Source organism: Drosophila rhopaloa, unplaced genomic scaffold, assembly GCF_018152115.1.
Source record: "Drosophila rhopaloa isolate 14029-0021.01 unplaced genomic scaffold, ASM1815211v1 contig_167, whole genome shotgun sequence".
Lineage (NCBI taxonomy): Eukaryota > Metazoa > Arthropoda > Insecta > Diptera > Drosophilidae > Drosophila > Drosophila rhopaloa.
In genome coordinates, this window is record NW_025335047.1 from 3602363 (window position 1) to 3622805 (window position 20443).

The 20443-nt window shown below is 40.0% G+C and overlaps 1 protein-coding gene across 9 annotated transcripts in view; it reads right to left on the bottom strand.

Moving 5' to 3' along the window:
• Positions 1–429: 429 nt before the first annotated feature.
• LOC108047440 (nucleolysin TIA-1) overlaps positions 430–20443 on the bottom strand; it is a 97477-nt gene continuing 77463 nt past the window's right edge. For all 9 annotated transcript variants that reach the window (XM_044458588.1, XM_044458583.1, XM_044458581.1 and 6 more), the window contains 6 exons: positions 15127–15202; positions 5365–5467; positions 5100–5292; positions 1376–1720; positions 654–822; positions 430–589 (listed from right to left, as the gene is read on the bottom strand). In XM_044458588.1, the coding sequence (XP_044314523.1) occupies positions 548–589; positions 654–822; positions 1376–1720; positions 5100–5292; positions 5365–5467; positions 15127–15202 (928 nt within the window). In that variant the 3' untranslated portion in view covers positions 430–547. The remainder of the gene's footprint in view (positions 590–653; positions 823–1375; positions 1721–5099; positions 5293–5364; positions 5468–15126; positions 15203–20443) is intronic.

The window sequence follows — 20443 nt, forward strand, 5'->3', positions numbered from 1 at the left end:
AAAAATAGACACAAATAACACACATACATAACTTTGGTTTTTGGGTAAACCATTTCGGTTTTCGATTGATTAGATCAACTTGGATTATGACTATTGCACTTTCTGGCCTGTGTGGTTGTTGCTGTTGCACTTGCATTTCCCCCATTTCGAATACTTAATCTAGGGTTAGATTTTGTTTACGTTCGATTCCAGCCAATACTGCTGCATCTTCTTACACTTCGGGCATGCCATAAACCTGGGCCACGGGCGTCTGTTGCTGTTGCTGCTGTGGCTGTTGCTCGTTGTTCGCTACCTGCTGCTGTTGCTGCTGCTGCTGTTGCTGTTGCACCCAGTGCGAGGGATAGACCAGTTGGGGTATGTAGTGTTGCTGCTGGTGGTGCTGGCTGTGGGCTTGCTGCTGCAGTTGGTGGTGCAGCTGCTGCTGCTGTTGCGTGTGGTAGGGTGGCTCCTTCACATATTCCCCGGACGTCTGCTGCTCATGTTGCTGCTGCAACTGCTGCTGTTGCTGCTGCTGCTGTGTGGGATACATGGCCATCCCTCATGGCAGCTACACGAGCAAACTGGGCGCCAGCCACTCGTCCTCCGCCAGCTAAGCGATTCACAATCGTTAGGCACCGCCATAAAATACAGAAATCCTCAAATCGAAGACTCACCTGCGGACTGACCTGGAACTGCTGCATCGGATAGGCCACCACTCCGGCCGCCTGGGGCAATGCGCTGCCCACACTCTGTGTGATCTGAGGAGCGGTGGCCGCCGCTGCACTGGCCAACTGGGGCTGCGGCGGTACACTCTGCCAGGTGCCCGGCAGCTGGACGCCCATTCTAAATGGGTGGAAAAAAGGGAAACAATAAATACTTCGTCCTTGGACAAGTCCCTTACGCACAGAGTATAAATATCAAAAAATGTCTGTTCGATTATAAACCAAATAAACTTTATCTTTACGAATATATTATCCGCTATTTATAGTTTATACTATATTTATATCACAAAGAATGAAATTTTATAAAAATGTGTCTTGGGACATTTTCATATTTTTATAATTATTATATATTGCAATGATGGGGACTATTTTTCAAAATCTAGTTAACCCAGACATACTATTATGATACAAAATCAATTTTATATAAATAATCAATCATAAGACTTATAATTTTAATCAATGTGTATAAATATTCAAATATAGTAAAGTTTATCTTATGGCATCATATTGTAAATATTTCAAATATCTTGTTTATAAAAATTAAGAAACGTATTGCTATAGTTTTCTCTTTGGCATCCAAATAAGGTTTTTTTCTTTAACTTATTAAGGTCGCAATGAGTTTGAACTCTTTTTGTGATATTATAACTCTGTATAGCTTGCATGGTCGCACTTACCCCATGTATCCCGCCTGCTGGTAGCCGGCGAATTGACCGTAGGTGAATCCCTGCATGCCCTGCAGGAACTGGCCCGGCTGAAGGGCGCTGGCGGGGGCTGCCGCCGGATATGTGGGTGCCGGCGGGTACCAGTATCCGGCCACCTGCTGTCCGTAGGCAGCCGCTGCGGCCGCCGCTGCCGCCGAGCCGAAGGGGAATCCCTGGGCCAAGGCCCCGCCGGCAATGGCCGACATGTGGTTGGGGTCACCACTCTCCTTGCCCCACGCACACTTCACCGGCTGCTGGTTGATCTCCGTGTTGTTGACGGCCACGATGGCGTGGGTGGCCGCCTCCTTGGTGGAGAAGCTGTTTGGGTACAGAGAAAAAGGATATGCGAAATTAAACTTCAATTAGGTACCCTTTTATATTCGATATGCTGCAATGAGTGGCTTAGTTCTTAATAAAGCAAAACAATGTATTCACTTAAAATGAATTCCCTCAATTTTCAATCTTAGTCTGAATAAACTTAAGAATTACAAATTTTAGTCACTTGTGTTCTTAAAATTTATTTTGTAAAAATATTGATTCGTTTTAGTAATGGTTTTCATTTTTTTTGTATTCCAAAATAAATGTTTTTATTGGGTTTTTTTTTCCGTATTTTTTTTAGCAGTGAGCAGATTGGCCTGGTTTAATTTCCGCTTAACCCGCTGCGGCAACAAAGCGCAAAAGTGGTACAAGCGTCTGTGGAATTGTTTCGTTGTTGCCGGATTGGTTATAATGATGCAGCAACTCTGCCACAGCTGCTGCTGCACTTGTAGTCCCCGAGCTCATTATGTTACAAAATGCCAAACAATGCCTCCGCTTCGCCTCGGCCCCTTTCACTCACTTTCTCCCTGGCTTTCTTTTCCCCTCCGCCTTTTTTTTTAGCATCACGTTTGCAACACACAAATGAGTTTTGGAGCAGTGCACAAAAGGCGCCCATGGACATGGCCAGCAACTGCAATGCGTTTGTTGCCCGCTATTCGCCCTCATCACACTTCATTGCTGCACTTAAAAATAATTTTGAAAAGCATTTGGCATAATTAAAAAAAGCTAATATATAAAAAATAAGGAAATGTCTATTTTATTAATCTGGAAGATAGATTTTGCTTAGTCTTAGAGTCAGGAGTTCTAAATAAATTTAACTGGTATTTGCGATCGTTTTTATTGTTTACTTTTAAAATAATAAAATGGATTTTCAGGCATTTTATAATTTAAAAATATATATTTGTAATATGTTTAAGTATATTTAGAAAACCAATAATTTTTTTTAGGTGCATGAATTCTATCCGGATATACCCTTTTGGTTTCGGTGGGGTGAACTCAGTCCGTCGTGGGCCAACGGCTGCCATTAAAACCCTATCAGCATTCGTGACGGCAGCTGCGATCTCCACCGCCAACACCGCCAGCACCACCACCAGCACCACTGCACTATGGGGTTTTTGACCTGTTTTTGTGGCATTAATTAATAACTCGGTCAGTTTTGGAGATGTCGACATGAAACTTTACCAATCGTCATTATTTGTCCCTAGGCACATATAGTGTGAAAATCGTTTGGATCAGGAAACAATATCCTATAGCTCCCATAGGAACGATCGGTTAAAACTAAAAAAAAATTAATGAAATTTAAAGAGCTGAAATTTGTTGGTCCATGCCTATAAAAGATGATGATAATAAGTGCAACAAAAGCAAAAAGAAAAAAATTCGTCAAACTCAAAACTCATCGGCAGCCACGGATACATATCGACTAACAATTCGCCAGTTTGTCGGCAAAATGATTCGAATTTGTCCAAATTAACGGGCAACTGACAGGACAAACATTTAAAAATGATCCTCATATTATAAATAATTTGTTCATCAAACATTGTATAGCCTTTTCTTGCTCAAGCCGGCCCTTTCCGCTATTCCAAACAGCAACCAAGTCGGCGTTGGAGAAAGTGAGGTTATCTAAGAAAAATTCAAATTGCACCAATAGTGCGGAAAAGTGCACAATAAGACTAACATATTTTTGCTCAGAATTGACAAGGCTACAACATACACTTGGACGCATTGAAAACTAATGCAAACTTCTATTTTAAAACTCTTCCCAAAGTTGGAATTTGTTCCTCAAAATTCAGCTTAAGGTGCATTTATAAAGTGACAAAATATTAGTATAAACACGCATAATTAAAAAAATTAATACATTTAACATATAGTACAAGCCTGTGAGATCAGTTTACATTTGTTTTTTTCTTTTCAAATGGTGTTTTACACGAATAAATTAATTTCAAAGAACGCCTTGAAAAAATTGCAAACTTAGCGCTGGTACTTTCGCATGCAACAGCTGACTTTACAGCTGTTATGCTAACATATGCTGTTAAGTATTAACATTTTGAGTATGAGGCATAACAGTTTGATGTTCTGTTAATGCATTCCCATTTTTTTTTTTTTAATTAGAGCACTTTTAAAAAATGACTAAATGCCACATAAAGTGGTCAAAAACCCCATAGTGCACTGCACCACCTCCAGCACCACCGACTCCTAGGTAGGGTTTTTTGCGGGCTCGTAGCATTTTTTTTGTTTGGGTTTCTGCTCTTTGCCGTACTGTCGTACCATCGTTGTCGCTGTTATTGCGGTTCATTGTTCTGTTTGTTACTTCAAATTTGCCTCTCGCTGTTGTTGCTGCTGCTGCTCTTGTTTTTTGTTGTCTTGTGTAAAAGTGTTGTTGATTTATTAACGGCGGGCGGTTTCGGATGGGGGCCGCACACATTGATGTGGCGTGTGTGCACTCGGCGACAACGACAATGGGAATACTGCGATGACGCTGACACCGCAGACCGCAGCACACGGATACGCACACTCACACAGGCGCCAAATCAAAATGGCGGGCAACAACGGGTTAATGTAGCACACTTTTGAGGGCATAAAAAGAAAGGGGAAGGAGCGGCAGCGGTAGTTTGTCCATTGATTGCTCTATTACTATGTTTATGCTATGAATTTCATGAATTCTTGAACACGTGGAATCAAAATAGCATCTGTTTATGCATTACAAATATTTTTGTCCGACATTCTTATAATAAAACAAGTATACGTTCTTAGTGTTAATAAAAGACAACCTTAAGTTGTACAAGATGCTTTGAGGTATTTCAGCAATCGCAACAGTACGTATGAGTGATTTACATTTCAGTCAATGCAGGCAACAGTACGTATAAGTAATATATATATGGTTAAAATCACTCATACGCACAGGGGTCCAGAAAAATGTTTTATTAACAATATTTTAACTAGTTTACGTTCTTAGTGTAAACACAAGACAACCTTAACTTTAACAAGATCATTTGAGGTATTTCGTTAGAGAGATTTATATTTAAGTCAATTCAGGCAACAGTACGTATGAGTAACATATATATGGTCAAAATCACTCATACGCACAGGGGTCCAGAAAATATGTTTTATTAACAATAGTAAAACTAGTATACGTTCTTATGTAAATAAAAGCCAACCTTAAGTTGTACAAGATGTTATCAAGAATTTCAGTAATCGCAACAGTACGTATAAGTGATTTACACCCAAGCCATTTCAGGCAACAGTACGTATAAGTAATAATATATGCTAAAAATTACTCATACGCACAGTAGTCTAGCAAATACGTCTTATTACCGAGCAGCTTGTGTTGACTTGGCTTTTAAGCTGTTTTATTTACCATGAAGTTCCCAATTTCACTTACCGCACAAATGCATATCCTTTGTCCTTAAAGACCCGTATCTCCTGTATTGTGCCGTAGGGCGAGAAGGTCTTCTGCAGTATCTCCTCGTTGAGGAAGCCGGACAGGGCTCCGTTGATGCCGCCACAGTAGACAGTGCAATTGGTGGGGCTGCTCTGATTGTAGACCTCGTCAAAGGTCAGCGGCTTGGCGTTCACTGCAACGAGCGGATATGACAATGAGATGCGGGATGCTGGGATGGATTGGTATGGTCCAGGGGGATACTCACTGTCTGCCTTGGTTGCCGGCGGCTTTCGTGTGGCCCAATTTGTGCGTATCGAGCGCGAACCCAGCCATTGGCCATTCATTGCAGTGATGGCGGTTTCCGCCTCCTGCAACGAGCCAAATTAAATGGAGAGCGCAATTAGCTAAAAGCCCATCCCATTTACGCGGGTTTGTCTAGCCGCTTAAGCCGCTTACAGCGGCTGCTAAGACCTTGGCTGCTTTTTTAGCGAGGCCAACCCAAATTTATATACAAACAGCTTGGAAAGTGTTAGGGAAAAGCAACCAAAGTAAAGCCACACTCAGGACAATATCAACACAATTAGCCTTAAATTATTAGCAGTCCAAAATCATGAAATTAAAAAAATTGTATGCTTTGTTTTGTTTTATTTTTAGTTTACTTCACTTCGCTTTGCTAATTGTTTGTAAAACCATAATATGGATTTCGAATTTTAGGTACTTATTTTTCGCAGTTAAATTTTAGCTCACATTATTATTTAAATACTTAAAGAGATTGCCATTGAAAGTATATAAGACACCATTCAAATAAAAATTCAAAACGATTAATTTATACAAATTTCTATGATTTCTTTGAGTGCGGCTACGAAAAAAGAAAGAAGACAAGAAAACACAATCGCGTTGGCTGGAAAGTTGCTCCTTGTGGTTAGCAGGCGACATTGTTGCTGCTGCTCTTTGATTTCTTTGGCTGTGTGTGTACAGTGAAGTAAAGTAAAGAAGGAGGGAGGTGGGCGGGCAAATGGGGTGGTACTATACGTAGCATTTACAAGGCCGTGCACAAATTATAATTTCAATTTCGCATAAAAGGTAATTCGTGCGTATCAAACGTGATTCATGCCGAAATGATTGCAACTGCCAGAAGGTCTTGCATGCAGTCAGCTTTCTATGTGTGTGTGTGTGTCAGAGGGAAAGTATATGTGTGTGAGCCCGGGTGAATGTGTGTGTGTGTGTGTGGTGGGCGTTTCATAGCAATTTACTTGCGGCACACCAAAAGACCGAGGCAGCTAAAGCAATGCAATGCAATAATGGCATTTGCGGCGCTGCAGACGCTGCAGCTGCTCATTGCACGTTCTTTAAATGGCGGCAGAGTCGAATCCGCATCCGCATCCGCATCCGGATACGACTGCGGCTGGCAGCAACTGTAACTAGGCACCTACAACAGACCACCCCCTCCCCCACCTTGGCCGCCCTGCCCTCGGTGCTCCGTCTTTCTTTTTTTCCATTAATTTTCCCACTCTTTGTGGCGGCTACGTGCAACGCTCGAAATCAGCGTTGACGTGCACCGGCTGAAAAACGACGTTTTCAAACCGAAAGTAGACCTGAACTTTTGAAGGGGAAAACTTTAGAGGGTTTTCAAGAGCAGATCTCATACGAGAGAGTCTGTAATTGCCAATTGCCAAGCGCAGTTAAAGTTTATCCCCATTGGCAACATTTTCGATCTTTGGTATCGGCGCTACTGAAAAAGCAGATGTGTTTTAAAGGAGCATAAAGAAGTCGAATTGAATTCCAAATAAAATAGAAATATTGCATGAAATCCCAAGACAAAAAAATAATCCATGAAAGGCTATCATGAATATGAGTTCTTAAGTTAAAAAGAACATTTTGATTTAACACGCCAACCATTATTCCTTCATCTTTAAAGGACTATATTATAAAGCTTTTAAGGATATTCTAGTTGGTTTCCAAATGTGTTCCAAAAAATCGGCTTTAAGGCGAAACTTTAAGTTTAAACCATTGATTTCGTGGACTGTAAGTAAGGACATCCCATAAATGCCCATAATTCAACCATTTTCTGGTGACTTCTTGCGAAGAAAATGATCATTAAAGGGAATTTCGCATTAAAACTCGTCGAATGTTAAATGGCATTTACATGGGGCTTAAATGCCTTCAACATAAATTGCTGTGTATTGGTTTTCTTGGGCCCTTAATTTAACCACTTGAGCAAAAGTCAACAATTGAGTGCCGGCCCCGTCAGCGATAAACCACGCAACTGTCGCCCAACTTTGGCCGTAATTTAATGTCTGCATGTGTGTGTGTGTGAGTGTGTGTGCGGTGTGTGTTTGCAGGATGTGTGTGCAAGTGTGCGTTTGTTCCCGGGCAACGTCGCTCAGTTTGCGTGCGTGCGCATTTTTATGCATTGCCAGTTGCATTTTTCATATTTGCATAAACTATAAATTTTACATTTTTTAAGCGATACGCATCGTTGATTACATATACACTCACGTCCCCGTACAGCAACAACAATGGCAACCACAACAAGAACAAGTCCTGCAAACAACCATACCGCAGTCACTCCTCGTCCTGCGATTTCCCACCGGGCATGAAATGTTTTTTAAATATTTCACCATTTACTTTATGGCAGCTTTAAGCCTGGCATTTTTCCCTGCTGCTGGCTCTTCGCTGCGGGAAACATCATTCAGGACTTATCAAAGGACAGTCACTTCAAGTGCAGTTGCAATTGCCGCCTTCTTTGCCAATTCCAATTGCAATCGCATGTGTCAATGAAAATTGTCTTAACAAACGCCCTGTTCTGGCCATGATTGTGTGAGGATTAGAGGAAGGAGTCCGAGACAGAGGTTGTTAGTGCAACTTTGGCCACGGCTAATGCAATGTCCAGGCCCAGACACGGCCACACAAAAACTTGTCCCGACTGCAACGGACATTTTCGGTTGAGTTTTTTCAGCTTTCCCAAGCTTTGACAAGTCTTTGAAGCTGGCAAACTTTATCAATCATTTTGGTGGTAAATTGCTTAGAAAACAGGAAGTGGTGTTTGTGAAAAGCGAAGGAAAACTAACAGAAAAATGAAAAATAAAATTGGGTAGTAGACCAAATGGAAGTAAATATTGTTTACTAATAAAAAATTGTAGAATTAAGATATTGAAATAAATATCCGATTAATGATAAAAAAAACGAAATTCGACGACAATATTATGAAAAGCTTATATTTTTATTGCAACTAGATATCTCCTTTTCTCAACACAAGTCTTAAGAGGTAATCCACTTTGAAATTGCCAAAAATTTGGTCACATGTCATCGGAAACTTAAAAATAACTAACATTAAAATGGGTAACATATCAATGTTAAAATGAAAATTTTGAATACTTTTAGAGAATCAAACTACGAGTCGTGAAAGGTGTGCCGCTTTGAAATCGGATTAAATTTGGCAAAGTTATAGACTCTGGAAGTGCAATTGGGGGTAACCTCATTACAAGTCATCGGAAACTTATAAAAAATCAACATGAAAATAGGTCAAAAATTTGATCAACGTTAAAATGAAAATTTTGAATGCAGATTTTTAGAGAATGAAACCACGAGTCGAAAGAGGTATGCACCTTTGAAATCGGATTAAATTTGGTAAAGTTATGGACTCTAGAAGTCCAATTGGAGGTTACCTCATTACAAGTCATCGGAAACTTATAAAAAATCAACATGAAAATGGGTCAAAATTTTGATGAACGTTAAAATGAAAATTTTGAAAGCAGATTTTTAGAGAATCAAACTACGAGTCGTAAGAGGTATGCCACTTTGAAATCGGATTAAATTTGGTTAAGTTATGGACTCTAGAAGTCCAATTTAAATACTTTAGTATTAGAATAAGAATATAAAGTATTTTTTCTCTTAGCCCAAACTAGTTACTGTTTTAATACTTCCTTTACCTTCACTTAAAAGGTGCAAATGTCTGAATTTTCTCCTCGGAGTTAATCCATTTCAATTCGGAAATCTCCAAGCCCCCCTAATGAGTTGATTATAACACAATTTCGGGGCTCAAGAGTCTCTCGAGTAATTTAGCAATTCATCTTGCTCAAGTGGAAGCTCGACGACCGCAATATGGCACCCACTACGACTTGTCGAACTATTTATGAAAGCCCTGGCCCAAAACCGAAATCGAAACCAAAACTGTTGTTGGCAAGAACGTCTGGGCTAATTGCAAATCTACGGCATTGGGTCAAGTTGGAGACAGATGACAATGGAAACTGGGGTTTCTGGGTTTTCGGCCCATTCGAATCATTGGCAGTTGGAGCGACACATTTTCTTTGTGTGCGGCTTTGGCTGTTGTTTCGGCTGGGCGAAATTAATTAATGGTGAATGGCAAATTTGCAGCTAATAGGAGGAAAACTTGAATCGTTTTTCCGGTCTGTCGCTGTGACAACCAACATGGCTTGCACCGAAAGAAAAACATACCTGGAGTAAACTTGATTATGTTATAGAAAGATGAAATGATAGTAAAGCTTATAACTTTTCAAATCAAATATGTTCTAATTAAACAACAATTAAATTTTTATATATTAGTTTGTTGATGTAATTTTTTCCCGGTACTAGTTCCACTATCTGTCCCAGTTCACAAATGAATTCCCCTTTGATTAAAAGTTCAGGCTTGTGTCGAAGTTTTTTCATGTCGCTGGAAAATTTCCTAAATGACAACTTCCGCTTTCGAGATAAGTTAATTAATTTTCATGGACATGGCTGGTGGAAAACTTTTCCTCCGCGCGACACTCAAATTTAAGAACATTTTTCGTTGCGTACAGATTCAATTTGCAGCGAAACTTGTGTAAAGTCAACTGAGACCGAAACCAAGAGTGCGGATGGGGCTGGGCCTTTTGTAAATATTGATTACTTGATAAGGCGCAGAATCCTTTAATGCTGCGGACCATGGCTAACAACGGAAATGAGGCGGGCTTACCAAAGTTTTTGGCGGGTGGGGGGAAACAAGACCAAAAAGGCGAAATACCTTCATTAAGCGAATGAAGAAAAGCAAAAGTAAGTTGAAGAATTTTTAAGTGGTTTAAAAGGGTTTTGTCATACTTTTCATGTGGATCTCGCCGGGATCGACCCCTTTATCTTATGGCCACAAAATGGGGGCCAACGCTGGTTGCGGCTGACGTTTCGTGTGTACACAAAACACCGTAAGCCGAGAGCAAGACATTTTAAATGTTTATTAAAACAATAAGGAAATGGTTTGTGCCAAAAACGGAAAAGGGCCAGGCGGAAAAGGAAAAGGAAAAACTGTAGCGAAAGAAGGTGAAAAAAGGCAAGCTAAACGCACACAAAAAGGGGATAATCCCCGACTGCACATAGACACCCCGACACATGGACACTTTCTGGGAAAATAAGAAGGTTCTGTTCTGGCTTTTCTTTCGGCGACCGTTTTGTCTTAAAAAGGTAGCAGACGTCCAGTATTTAGTGCCGTGGCCTTTCTCCTTTTATTTTTTTTGAGCTAAAAGGTTTTGCCATCGCAACTCCTAAGCCGGTTTAGCTTTGTTCTTTGGTCAGATTCATTAACGTGGCTATTTAGATAAGCGTGAAAGTAACAAAACCAACCCCAAGTTGAATATTAAAGCTGTCCAGATAAAACTACCCCAGCTCGCAGTTCCGATGATGATTTTTTGATATTTATAAAATAACTCAAGTGGCAAATCGTTTGCTCAGTGGAAATGCTCTTCCATTTGCCGACTTCTCGCAAGATAATGATGGCCTCCAGCATGATGATGATGATGATGTGGACGGCGAATGGAGCAGATAAGGCCCAGTCATCTTTGAATCTGTCTGGCCCAGTCATCGGTAAAAACTGTTTTCATTCCGCTTAGGCCCAAAACGCTTTTCGATTTTTGACCACACACATCAACGTTTGGGCTTGAGTTTGGGTTGTTGGGGAAGTTGTTGACCAAAAAATCAGTATTTCACGCTAGAACGCATTTTTGTCAAGGCATAATTCCATGGGATTTATTTATGTATGTCAGCTCTGTCCGTTGTTTCCCATTCCCCCTCCCCCTTCCCACAATATTTTCCCATTTTTTATAGTTACTGCCTCCGAGCTGCGAGCTTATGCGTGTGTAGGCAGTTTGTAGTCCGTGGTGTCCCTACATCGCCCTCAAATCACTAGTTCCTGAATTATTATGGAAAGCATAAAATGAATGTCCAGGCCATTTATATTTATAACCGAGTTTGGTACGCTTCAGCAGATTTATTGCCTCGCTTGAAATTAAATAAATTGAAAAGCACTAAGGCTGGGTAGGAAACTTTAAAGGCCAGCCAGAATTGGAGAGAAATAAATTAAGAAAATTTAGAAAAGGCCAGGAAATCTGTTTGATCAATTAGCTCTGATTTTTGCATATGTTTTGCCACAGACTAGGGTCAATTAAGTTTTGATTGATTTATTTTTGCTTTTAAATTGTTTACACTAATTAAGAGGGCTACTTTTAGCTTTGCTTTTGGATTAAAACTATTCATTACATATTTATAAAAGTCAAGTCAGGCCAATAATATTTACTAAGAATGTCTTTAACTACAAAGGAGGATAAAAATATAAGACATTCAAATTAGGTACAATTAATTACCAAAAATAAACTAAAAAGGTTAATCAATCTACTAGATGCCGATGATACTTCCTAGAAATTTCGCGGCGCTGGCAAGACGCCACGTATCGCAAATTAAGGGTAATGTACGCGGAATGCTTTTTAATTTAAGTGCACATGCACATGACAAGACAGCCAGCAGGAGCAACACGCAGCGAAATCATAAAAGAAACATCACAACTGGCATTCAAATGGGTGGTTGGGTGGTTGGGAGGTTGGGTGGCTGGGTGGTGCGAGGTTAACCACAGGCATTCTGTGCGCGACAACAATAAGAACAAATGATAATAATGCAACAATGAACTGCACAAGAAGATGATGAAAAGAATGAGGGGGCGTGGCCGGGAAGTCGACATTATATCTTGTTCGCTGCACACATTGTCAATTCGTTTGCGTTCTCGTCCTGCACATTTTTTTTTTGTTGCCTTCCTTGTGTTGCGGCAACTCTTAAATAAATTTAAGTGCATTGTACAACGAAAAATCTGTCCTGAAAAAGGCGAAGTGAAGACAGGGGGAGTAATGCGATTAAATGCATCTTGTTCTCTGAGCCTTCCCTTTTCGCTATAGCGTTGGCAAATCAGTTTTGTGTCAAAAAGAAAAGCCACTCAAGATGCAGCAGGCGGTGATTTTTCCCTTAGCAGAATCTCCTGATCTTTTTTTTTGCCGTATGAGTATGCAATAATATGTTAATATGCCTCGGCTGTGTGACAATAACAGAAGCCGTCGACGATGGCGGCACACATTAGCATTTTGGTTGGGACTGAAGAAGCGGAAAGTACTCGCGCATTGAAAGAAAAATCTTAAATTCATATATAAACGGATACTTTCCTCTTAGTCGAAAATTATGCACTTTTAAGTACTTAAATGTATTTTAAATATACAAAATAAAAAAATATAATAATGGAAATAAAATAAGTAATAAAAAACACATCGCTGTGAATTACACAATTCTTTTACAAGAAATATTGTGTTGGTAAATTCAATTGGATATTAAAATGCAATAAATAAATACTAAAGAAAATTAAAAAAAGATTCCTGAAATGAGGTGATGCTGTATGATTATTGTTTTCTGTGTATTCTCGCCTGGCATCGACATGTTTATTGCGTTTAATGTTTGCGTAAATTTTTTCGTACTTGCCGGCGTTGTTGTTGTGATTTATGATGCTAATGACACGCAGACAGGCATCGTCTTCCCGACATCCCATGCAAATGCTCAGCTTGCCTTGATGGTTATTAAATTATGGCAATTTGTATGCGTCGCACAGGAGAGAAAAAAAATCAAAAAACGGGAGCTAGCGAGCGGAGAATGTTCTGGTGTTTATTTAAAACATGTTGCCAAACAATTTGCGTTAAATATTGCCCGAGATGCTTGAGCAGATCTGGCATTTCGGCATTGGCTTTATGCAAGGCCCTGGCGATTGGCAAAATTTCATGCGCCGGCAAACGGAAGTGCTGAATGAAAGAAAACTGTTTCTTCCTTTTCCGCTGGCAGTTGCCACTGCACACATGAGTATTCAGTGAGTGTGAGTGCAGTAAGCCATTCGAAAAATAACTTTTCAATTTCCGCAAAACCACAGAAAATATCAACTTTGCACAAAAATTTAATAAAACTTTTCGCATAAATAAAATTTGCATTAAATCAGCTGCAAGCGACGACGCCGGTTCAGGGACAAGGGGGCGTGGCAGCTTAGGGCGTACCGACTGTGTACAAAACGCATGTCGAGAAACTTAATTTGAAATATTTGAGTTTGCTATTTGGTCTGTGAGTGGAAGTGTGAGCGAGTGTGTGTGTGTGTGCATTTGTGTGTTTGCACTTCTTCCTCTTTTCGTTTGCATCGAAACTAATCGAGAAAGTTCGAAAATTGGCATCCCATTCCCCAGTTGCAGCACAAAAAGTTAACTAGTTAGCTCGGGAAAAGCATTAAGTATACGCCGCATTGGCCATAATTCAAACTAAAACAAGTCAGTTGCCAAAAGGCTTCGCAACGCAAACTTCGACTTTGGCTTAAATATATGTATGTGTATATACTTATAGTTGACAGCTGGGCAGAGCGTGAAAGGGGGCGTGGCAGCAGGCAAGTGTCAGAGATTAGGTTGTATTTGCACACGACACATTTCCACGCAAATCCGCGCTCATCTCCTCGATGTCAAACAAATCATTGGCTTGCCTGCCAAATTATTGGGCCATGTCTGGCGCACACTTCAGGGTATTAGCATTCAAATTTAATTAATAATTTTGATCATTTGCCGCCTAATTGACTAGCAGCACCTTTGGCTTTTACGCCTTCTCCGGCATCTGATTTGGCTTTTCTTAAAGTTTGTGTCTGTGTGATTTCGAGTTCTAAGCCTTAAGCATGCGCATTTTTTGAGCTCCACTGGCTGACACGCAATTCGTTTGGCTTACTTTGATGGTTTAAGTCGTGTTTATGCCGTAAATTTTATGAATTTCAAAAGAAAGTCAACGCGTTTCTCTAGAATTTGCTATAAAATATATAAAACATTTAGTAATATAATTAGAATGGGAACGTAAATAGTTGGTTAAAAAAGAAGGGACTAAATATCAAGGAAGATAAATATTTTAAAGATGAATTTTAAGAGCTGCTTTATTTTTAACCTCTTGTCCTAAATCAGAGAAGCTTTTCATGAAATGGTTTTGCCATAAGGACCTCCCATAAACCTAGTAAAAGTCCCATTCTCCCGGTTTCTATGGCTCTGTGTCGAATTTTCTACCTATTAGGCACATGAAATTCAATCAGAACACACACACAGGGATATAGAGTCCTGCCAGCAGTTATTTGGACCCTTATCAGTTGCGGTTTAAACATATTGAATATGATGTGTAAATGTTTACAGTAGCACAAGGGTGGTTTTTTGGTTTTCTTCTTTTTTCAGCCTCGGGAACCCGTGAGATTCGCTGCATCTGTGGCCATAAAAAAACATTACAGATTCGTGAGGCGCACGCTTTTGATATACGAGTGTGTCCATGAGGAAGAGAATAAAATCAAATACTCGCCCCTTGGCAGTTAACCGAGAAAAGGAAAAGCAGAATGCATTAAATCTTAAAAATGTGTGCGCTTCGTTTGGCTTTTCTTTGGCTTATGTGTATCTTAAGGAAACGAAGGGGATACATGTGTGTGTGTGTGTGTGTGGGGTTAGGGAAGGGTGGGGAAAGCCACAGGTGTCTTTTGATATGTTAAGTTGCTGGGACTTCAACCGCCGAGATTCCAGCTATAGTTTTCACTTGTTTTAATTAAGATTTCATATGACAACTTCCCGAAAACCGAAAGGATATGAGCAGGTGCTTTGTGTGTGTGTGTGTGTGCTTACTTAGAAAATTAAACTTGTGTAGCGACTAATGCGAAGGAAGCCTTTGATGTTGCAAATTTGCTGGCATAGCTTACCGATTTCTTGACAAAGCTGACAAAGCCATAGCCCTTTGATTTCAACGTCTGCGGATCACGCACAACTCTGCAGTCTCTGCAAAAGAGGGAGAAAATAAAAATGTTTAATCTGGAGTTGAAAACTTTCTTCGACGCAAGGAGAAACAATTAAAATGTAGCTTTATGTAATTTGTTTGGGTAACTTGGAGTTATCTGTTTCATAATTATACACCTCTGACCCGAACAAAGGGATAAAAACTCCTCGGAGGATGGCAGAGCCCTTCAGTAAATTAAAAGCCAACCTTTAGCCAAGTAAAAGTCAGGAGGCAAAGTCGATGTCGACATTGGAAATCCAACGAAATTACGTGTGAAGAAATATGAAGCGTTGCGCAGGAAAAGCCAAAACCATTCACGGGAAAGGGATTTCGTAATGGAAGTGCAGAGATATGGAGTGCAGGCCACCGCCTTCGAGGGTGTATCGGTGGGCGTGGCGAAAGCGGATTTGCCACGGCCTCCATTCTCGATCCCATTCCCATTCCCAATCCAAAGCTCTTGCCCATATCCCTGCCAAACCACCAAACCACGTGTCGTGCTATGTCGTGGACGCTGCTCGAGAATCGGGCGTTAGCATTCGGCTTAAATATGTTGGCCCTTCCAATCTAAGCCACGAAGAAATATCTAGCCCCCTCCCCTCTAGTCCGCCTACCACGAGTGCGTGTGTGTGTGTGTGAGAGTGTGTGGCCCAACCGCAACAGCAACAACAAGCTGGCGGAGCTACTAGGCAACCAGTTTAGGCCACTCCAAGAAAAATTGAGCACACTCTCTTAAAAAGAATATTCAGAAAACGCTTTGAAAACTAAAATTTGTAAAAAAAAACATTGTTTTTTAGTTTAGTCTATCAAAGGTACTTTTCGGAATTCTTCAGGCATTTTAAAGAACCCTTTGGACTTAAATACTTTAATCCTTATTTTCACCCAATTATTTTTCATATTTTTAGAAATTCCAAAATGTTAATATTTGATTAAAATAGTTATAGTTGAAGAGAACAAAGCAATTATTTTGGCCGCTTTTGTTGTCAGATAGTAAATTGTCAATAACAAGAATACTACTTTAGAAAACTTCTGCTAAATTAAAAAGAAACAATTTTGATACTGCTGGTACTTTATTTTCTTTGTAGTGTCATTTTTTTCAAAGTGCACTTGGAGCCAGGAAGGCAAAACCCGCATGTCGACCACGGCATTTAAAAAAGGCCAACTTGATTGTAAATCACGATAAAAGTCAATTTTTAATATGAGTTTTAGTTTAGCCCCGTATTCCCCCCTTTCCCTTGTCCACCAATGTTAAGTGGCCGGCGAAAAAAAGAAACGTATTTTAATGGCCTTTGGCGCTTTGGCTTCGTTGGCGCTTCAAGGTTGAAAATTTATTGCTGGGCTGGCCAGAAGCGAAATTGCAATGCGATTGCCATCGAGATATTCAGTCGATGCACACATAAATATCGAACAAAAAACATATTTAATTAAAGTTTAATATTTATTAGCTACCAGAGGAATTCTCGTCTGCAATTGCTCGGGGCCGAAATTCGTCTGGTCTGGTCAGGCGAAAGGTTTTCTGGCTGGCACGCAAACAAACACTCAAACACGGCATGCCCGGCACCAACAAACGCCAGAACAAACACCAACAGGGTATATAAGTACACCTTAGTAAAATAAAATGATAAAAAGAAATAAAGCCAAAAAGAGTGGTTAAAAATCAAAATTGTTCTCCTTTAAAGGTACTAGATAATCCAGTATAATTTGTTGTTAAATTCATTTTATTTTTTCTTAACCATATTAATTTGTTTCATCAATTTGTCGAATCAATGAAATTTTTTGCCTGTGCATAAGAACACACATCCTGGCCGCCTGTCAGCGAGACTAACTGCCATTGGGAAGGATTGTGCTAACAAATTAAAGGCCAGGACAGTGTGTGTGAACACCCTTTGAGACCGCCCCAACCATCTCCCCAGAGTATATCATATTTCACAATCGATAAACATCACAGTTCATATTTTCATAACGTTTTTGTTTGAATATTTTAACATGCAGACGCAACACAGCAGGGCAGTGGAGGAGGTGTACAATTTTCTGCTTGCATGTAAATACGAGCTCGAAAATGTCTGCAAGTGCTCTTCTTCGCTCCACACCCACATCTCCGGGGCTGCAATAATATATTTGAACATTTAACAGAAAACAAACACAACCTTTGTGCCCCAAGCCAAGAGATTTCCGTGGAGGAGCATCGATGGCCCTCGAACTGCATTGCCACACAGTTGTTATCATGCACGAAAAGCTTGGAAAATTTCAGGCAACGGCTGCAGCCAGGGGGCGGAACGTATAGGGCTTGGGGGCGTGGCGGCAGCTGTGCCCAATGTTTGTCCAAAGAATTGAGCGACGAAGTCGATGTGAAAAGTGTGAGGAGCTCGGAAGATGCAAAAGACAACCGCATAACTTTGGTTTTCGAAGCTGACTTTTAAATACTCTTTAAATATAATTTTATTAGATTTCCAAAAAATTTGTAGTTGATTTGTGTTATAAATTTAAATCAAGAGACATTCAATATATTTATGAGGGATTTAATAAATGTCTTGTTATTTTTTAAAAAGGTTTTCTTATAAGTTTTAAATTGGATATTTATGTGTATTAACTAAATTTTGTTAGCATTACAAAAAAAATTTGAGTTACTTTAATGATATTATATAAACGTAATTATTTTATTCCTATTTCAAATTCCCCTATTTAAATATAAAGTAATTCAAACAGAGAAGTACTGCCATAAAAAAGCGTAGCAATAAGTCAAGGGGAAAATTTGAAAAACTCTTAAGGAAAGGATAAATGCATAAGTAGAATCTGTGTGCACATGCATGTGTATAAGCTGTTTCCTCCTCTTTATTTCCCCCTTTGCCCACGACTCAGGCCAATCAATATATTTTTTACAAATATTGGCAGAAGTTTTGCTTCTGGCTTAAGCTCAGTGCCTGATACTCGAAAATAAATTTAACCAGAAGAGAATGAAAATATTTTGCTATCTTAAGTGCATAAAACTATAAACGTTAAACAAAATATTTCACATACACGCACACACGCAAACGCACTTATACAAATGTGGTTATTTATACTGCATATTTTTTTGGCTTTATTCCCAAAGCCTTTGGCCCGGGAGTCGAGTAGCTCTTGGCCCGATCTATGTGTTTTTTGGGTTTTGGGGGTATAGGGGACGAAGGACGGAGGAACAGGAATGTTTGCGGTGCGCGCTGAGCGCATTAGTTGTGGAGTCCTCGCTATTTTGGCCTTTGCAATTGGTTTATGCCAACAATGCAGCTCCCATTTCAGCCCCAGCCATGTGTTGGAAATTCTTTTGTATTTGAATTAAAATTGCTTACATGATTTATAGACGATTCGAAGTTGGCCGGGCGAAATAAACTTATGCATGGGATTTTTGTGCACCACGATAGTCAAAATGGGAAACGTAAGCCAAAGCCATTGATAACTGCGAGAGATATAGCTCTTGTGTTTGAGTGGGCTTTTTCCTGGCCAAGCAAAATATGTGTCCGATTTCAGCATGAATCATGTAGCTGTGAGAAACCAAAACAGTAAAGTGGTCAAGATCAACCCATCCTTGCGTGTGGCCTACAATATGGCCATTGGTTTCCCTTTATCGCCGATTCAAATATAGACATAAGGAAAGCCAGAATGGCCAAGAAATCGACCAGTAACATATTTATTAGGGCGTAACTTGGCTACGCAATTTAACCAGCAATTTGCAATTTCCTGGCCACTTTAAGAGCGCTATCTGCACCCCATCGGCACACTTGGCAGACATATAATTTACAAATCGGGGAATCGGGGAATCGGGGGATCGGGTAATCGGGATCGGGGTGGTAGGACATGCTAAACACATCAACAGCAATGGCAAACACAAATTACTCAGCAGTGCAAACAAATGAAAAGCGATAACATCGCGTACAACCACAAGGGAGAATATAGAATGGAGAATATACGTATATACATATATATGCTGGAGCCAAGTCAAAATCCCTGGCACTAAATCAATGAATTGCGGTTGTCCTTCAATTTCCTTTTGGCCAAGTTTACTATGCGAGCTCATCGCATCTCATCCAGCATTGGCATCATCATCGACATTGAGTTGCGTGTTTGAAATATTGAAATATTTTTGTTGGCCATGTTTACATATCGGGCTATTGACTGCGCACAGTTTTTTCCACATTTTTTTCGCTACTCAGTTTTGAATTTCCAGAGCGAGCTTTTCGCCGAGCATTTTTATTCGATTTGTATTTGTCTCGTGCTTGCATTTTATTGGCTTCCTCTGCGCCGATAACCCTGATGGCTGATGATGATGATTTCCATTTCCTTGTTCGATGCGGGGGAGTAGGGGGCGTGGCAGAGTTACTTCGTTGCCCGTTCAAATACCGAATACAGTTGTAAATTCAAATGAAATGCAAGCGAGCGCATTGTTTGAGCTACGGAATGGGGGGCAAGGGCTTCAATTCTGGCTTTTTGGTTAGCCAAATATTTAAAGTGGATTTCTTGGAGCATTTTATGAGCTTTTCACTGCGGCTGCCTTCTTTTATTTGATTTGATTTTCCGGCCAGTGGCATCTGCCGTCCCCGAGAATTAAGTAATAAATTTTGGTTCGAGGAAATATGTATGCGGTAACCGAATCGAAACGGCAGACCGTGCTGAATTGCTGTGAATTACGAATTCGTAAACGTCGCATCTTTGATGCGGCATGCACTCTGCAAAATGGGCAAAATGGCCGAAAAAAAGACCAAAAGAGAAAAAAGACAAACGGAAAAACCGGAGAAAATCCGGACTCATCACGTCCTTGTCCTTTTCCCCGTGCCCAGACATCGTTACATTTATTTACACCAACATGCAAAACTCGCATTGAGACAATTTCATGCTCATCTGCATAAAATCAATTCCATTTTGGAGACAATTTGAAGATTGGAATACAAATTTCGAATTATCAACATGGGACCCGACGTCGGGGAGTCGTGGCAAAATGGCCAAACCGGCAGCGATCGCAATCAGCATTGAGACCTAACTCCCAACTACTCCTATTTCCCACTTTTCTATCCGGCACTGAGAAAAATTTTAAGCTAGTAGCAATGCAGTATTGTTTTATTATTCCAAATCTAATGTTGATTTATGTATTACTTTAATTTGTTTTATGTAATTTTGGCCTGAGTGATAAAGAATATTTTAAATTATTTTAAAAGTACATATACATATCCATTATTACATTCCTTATAAGCTTACTCTTCAAATAGCTGGTAATT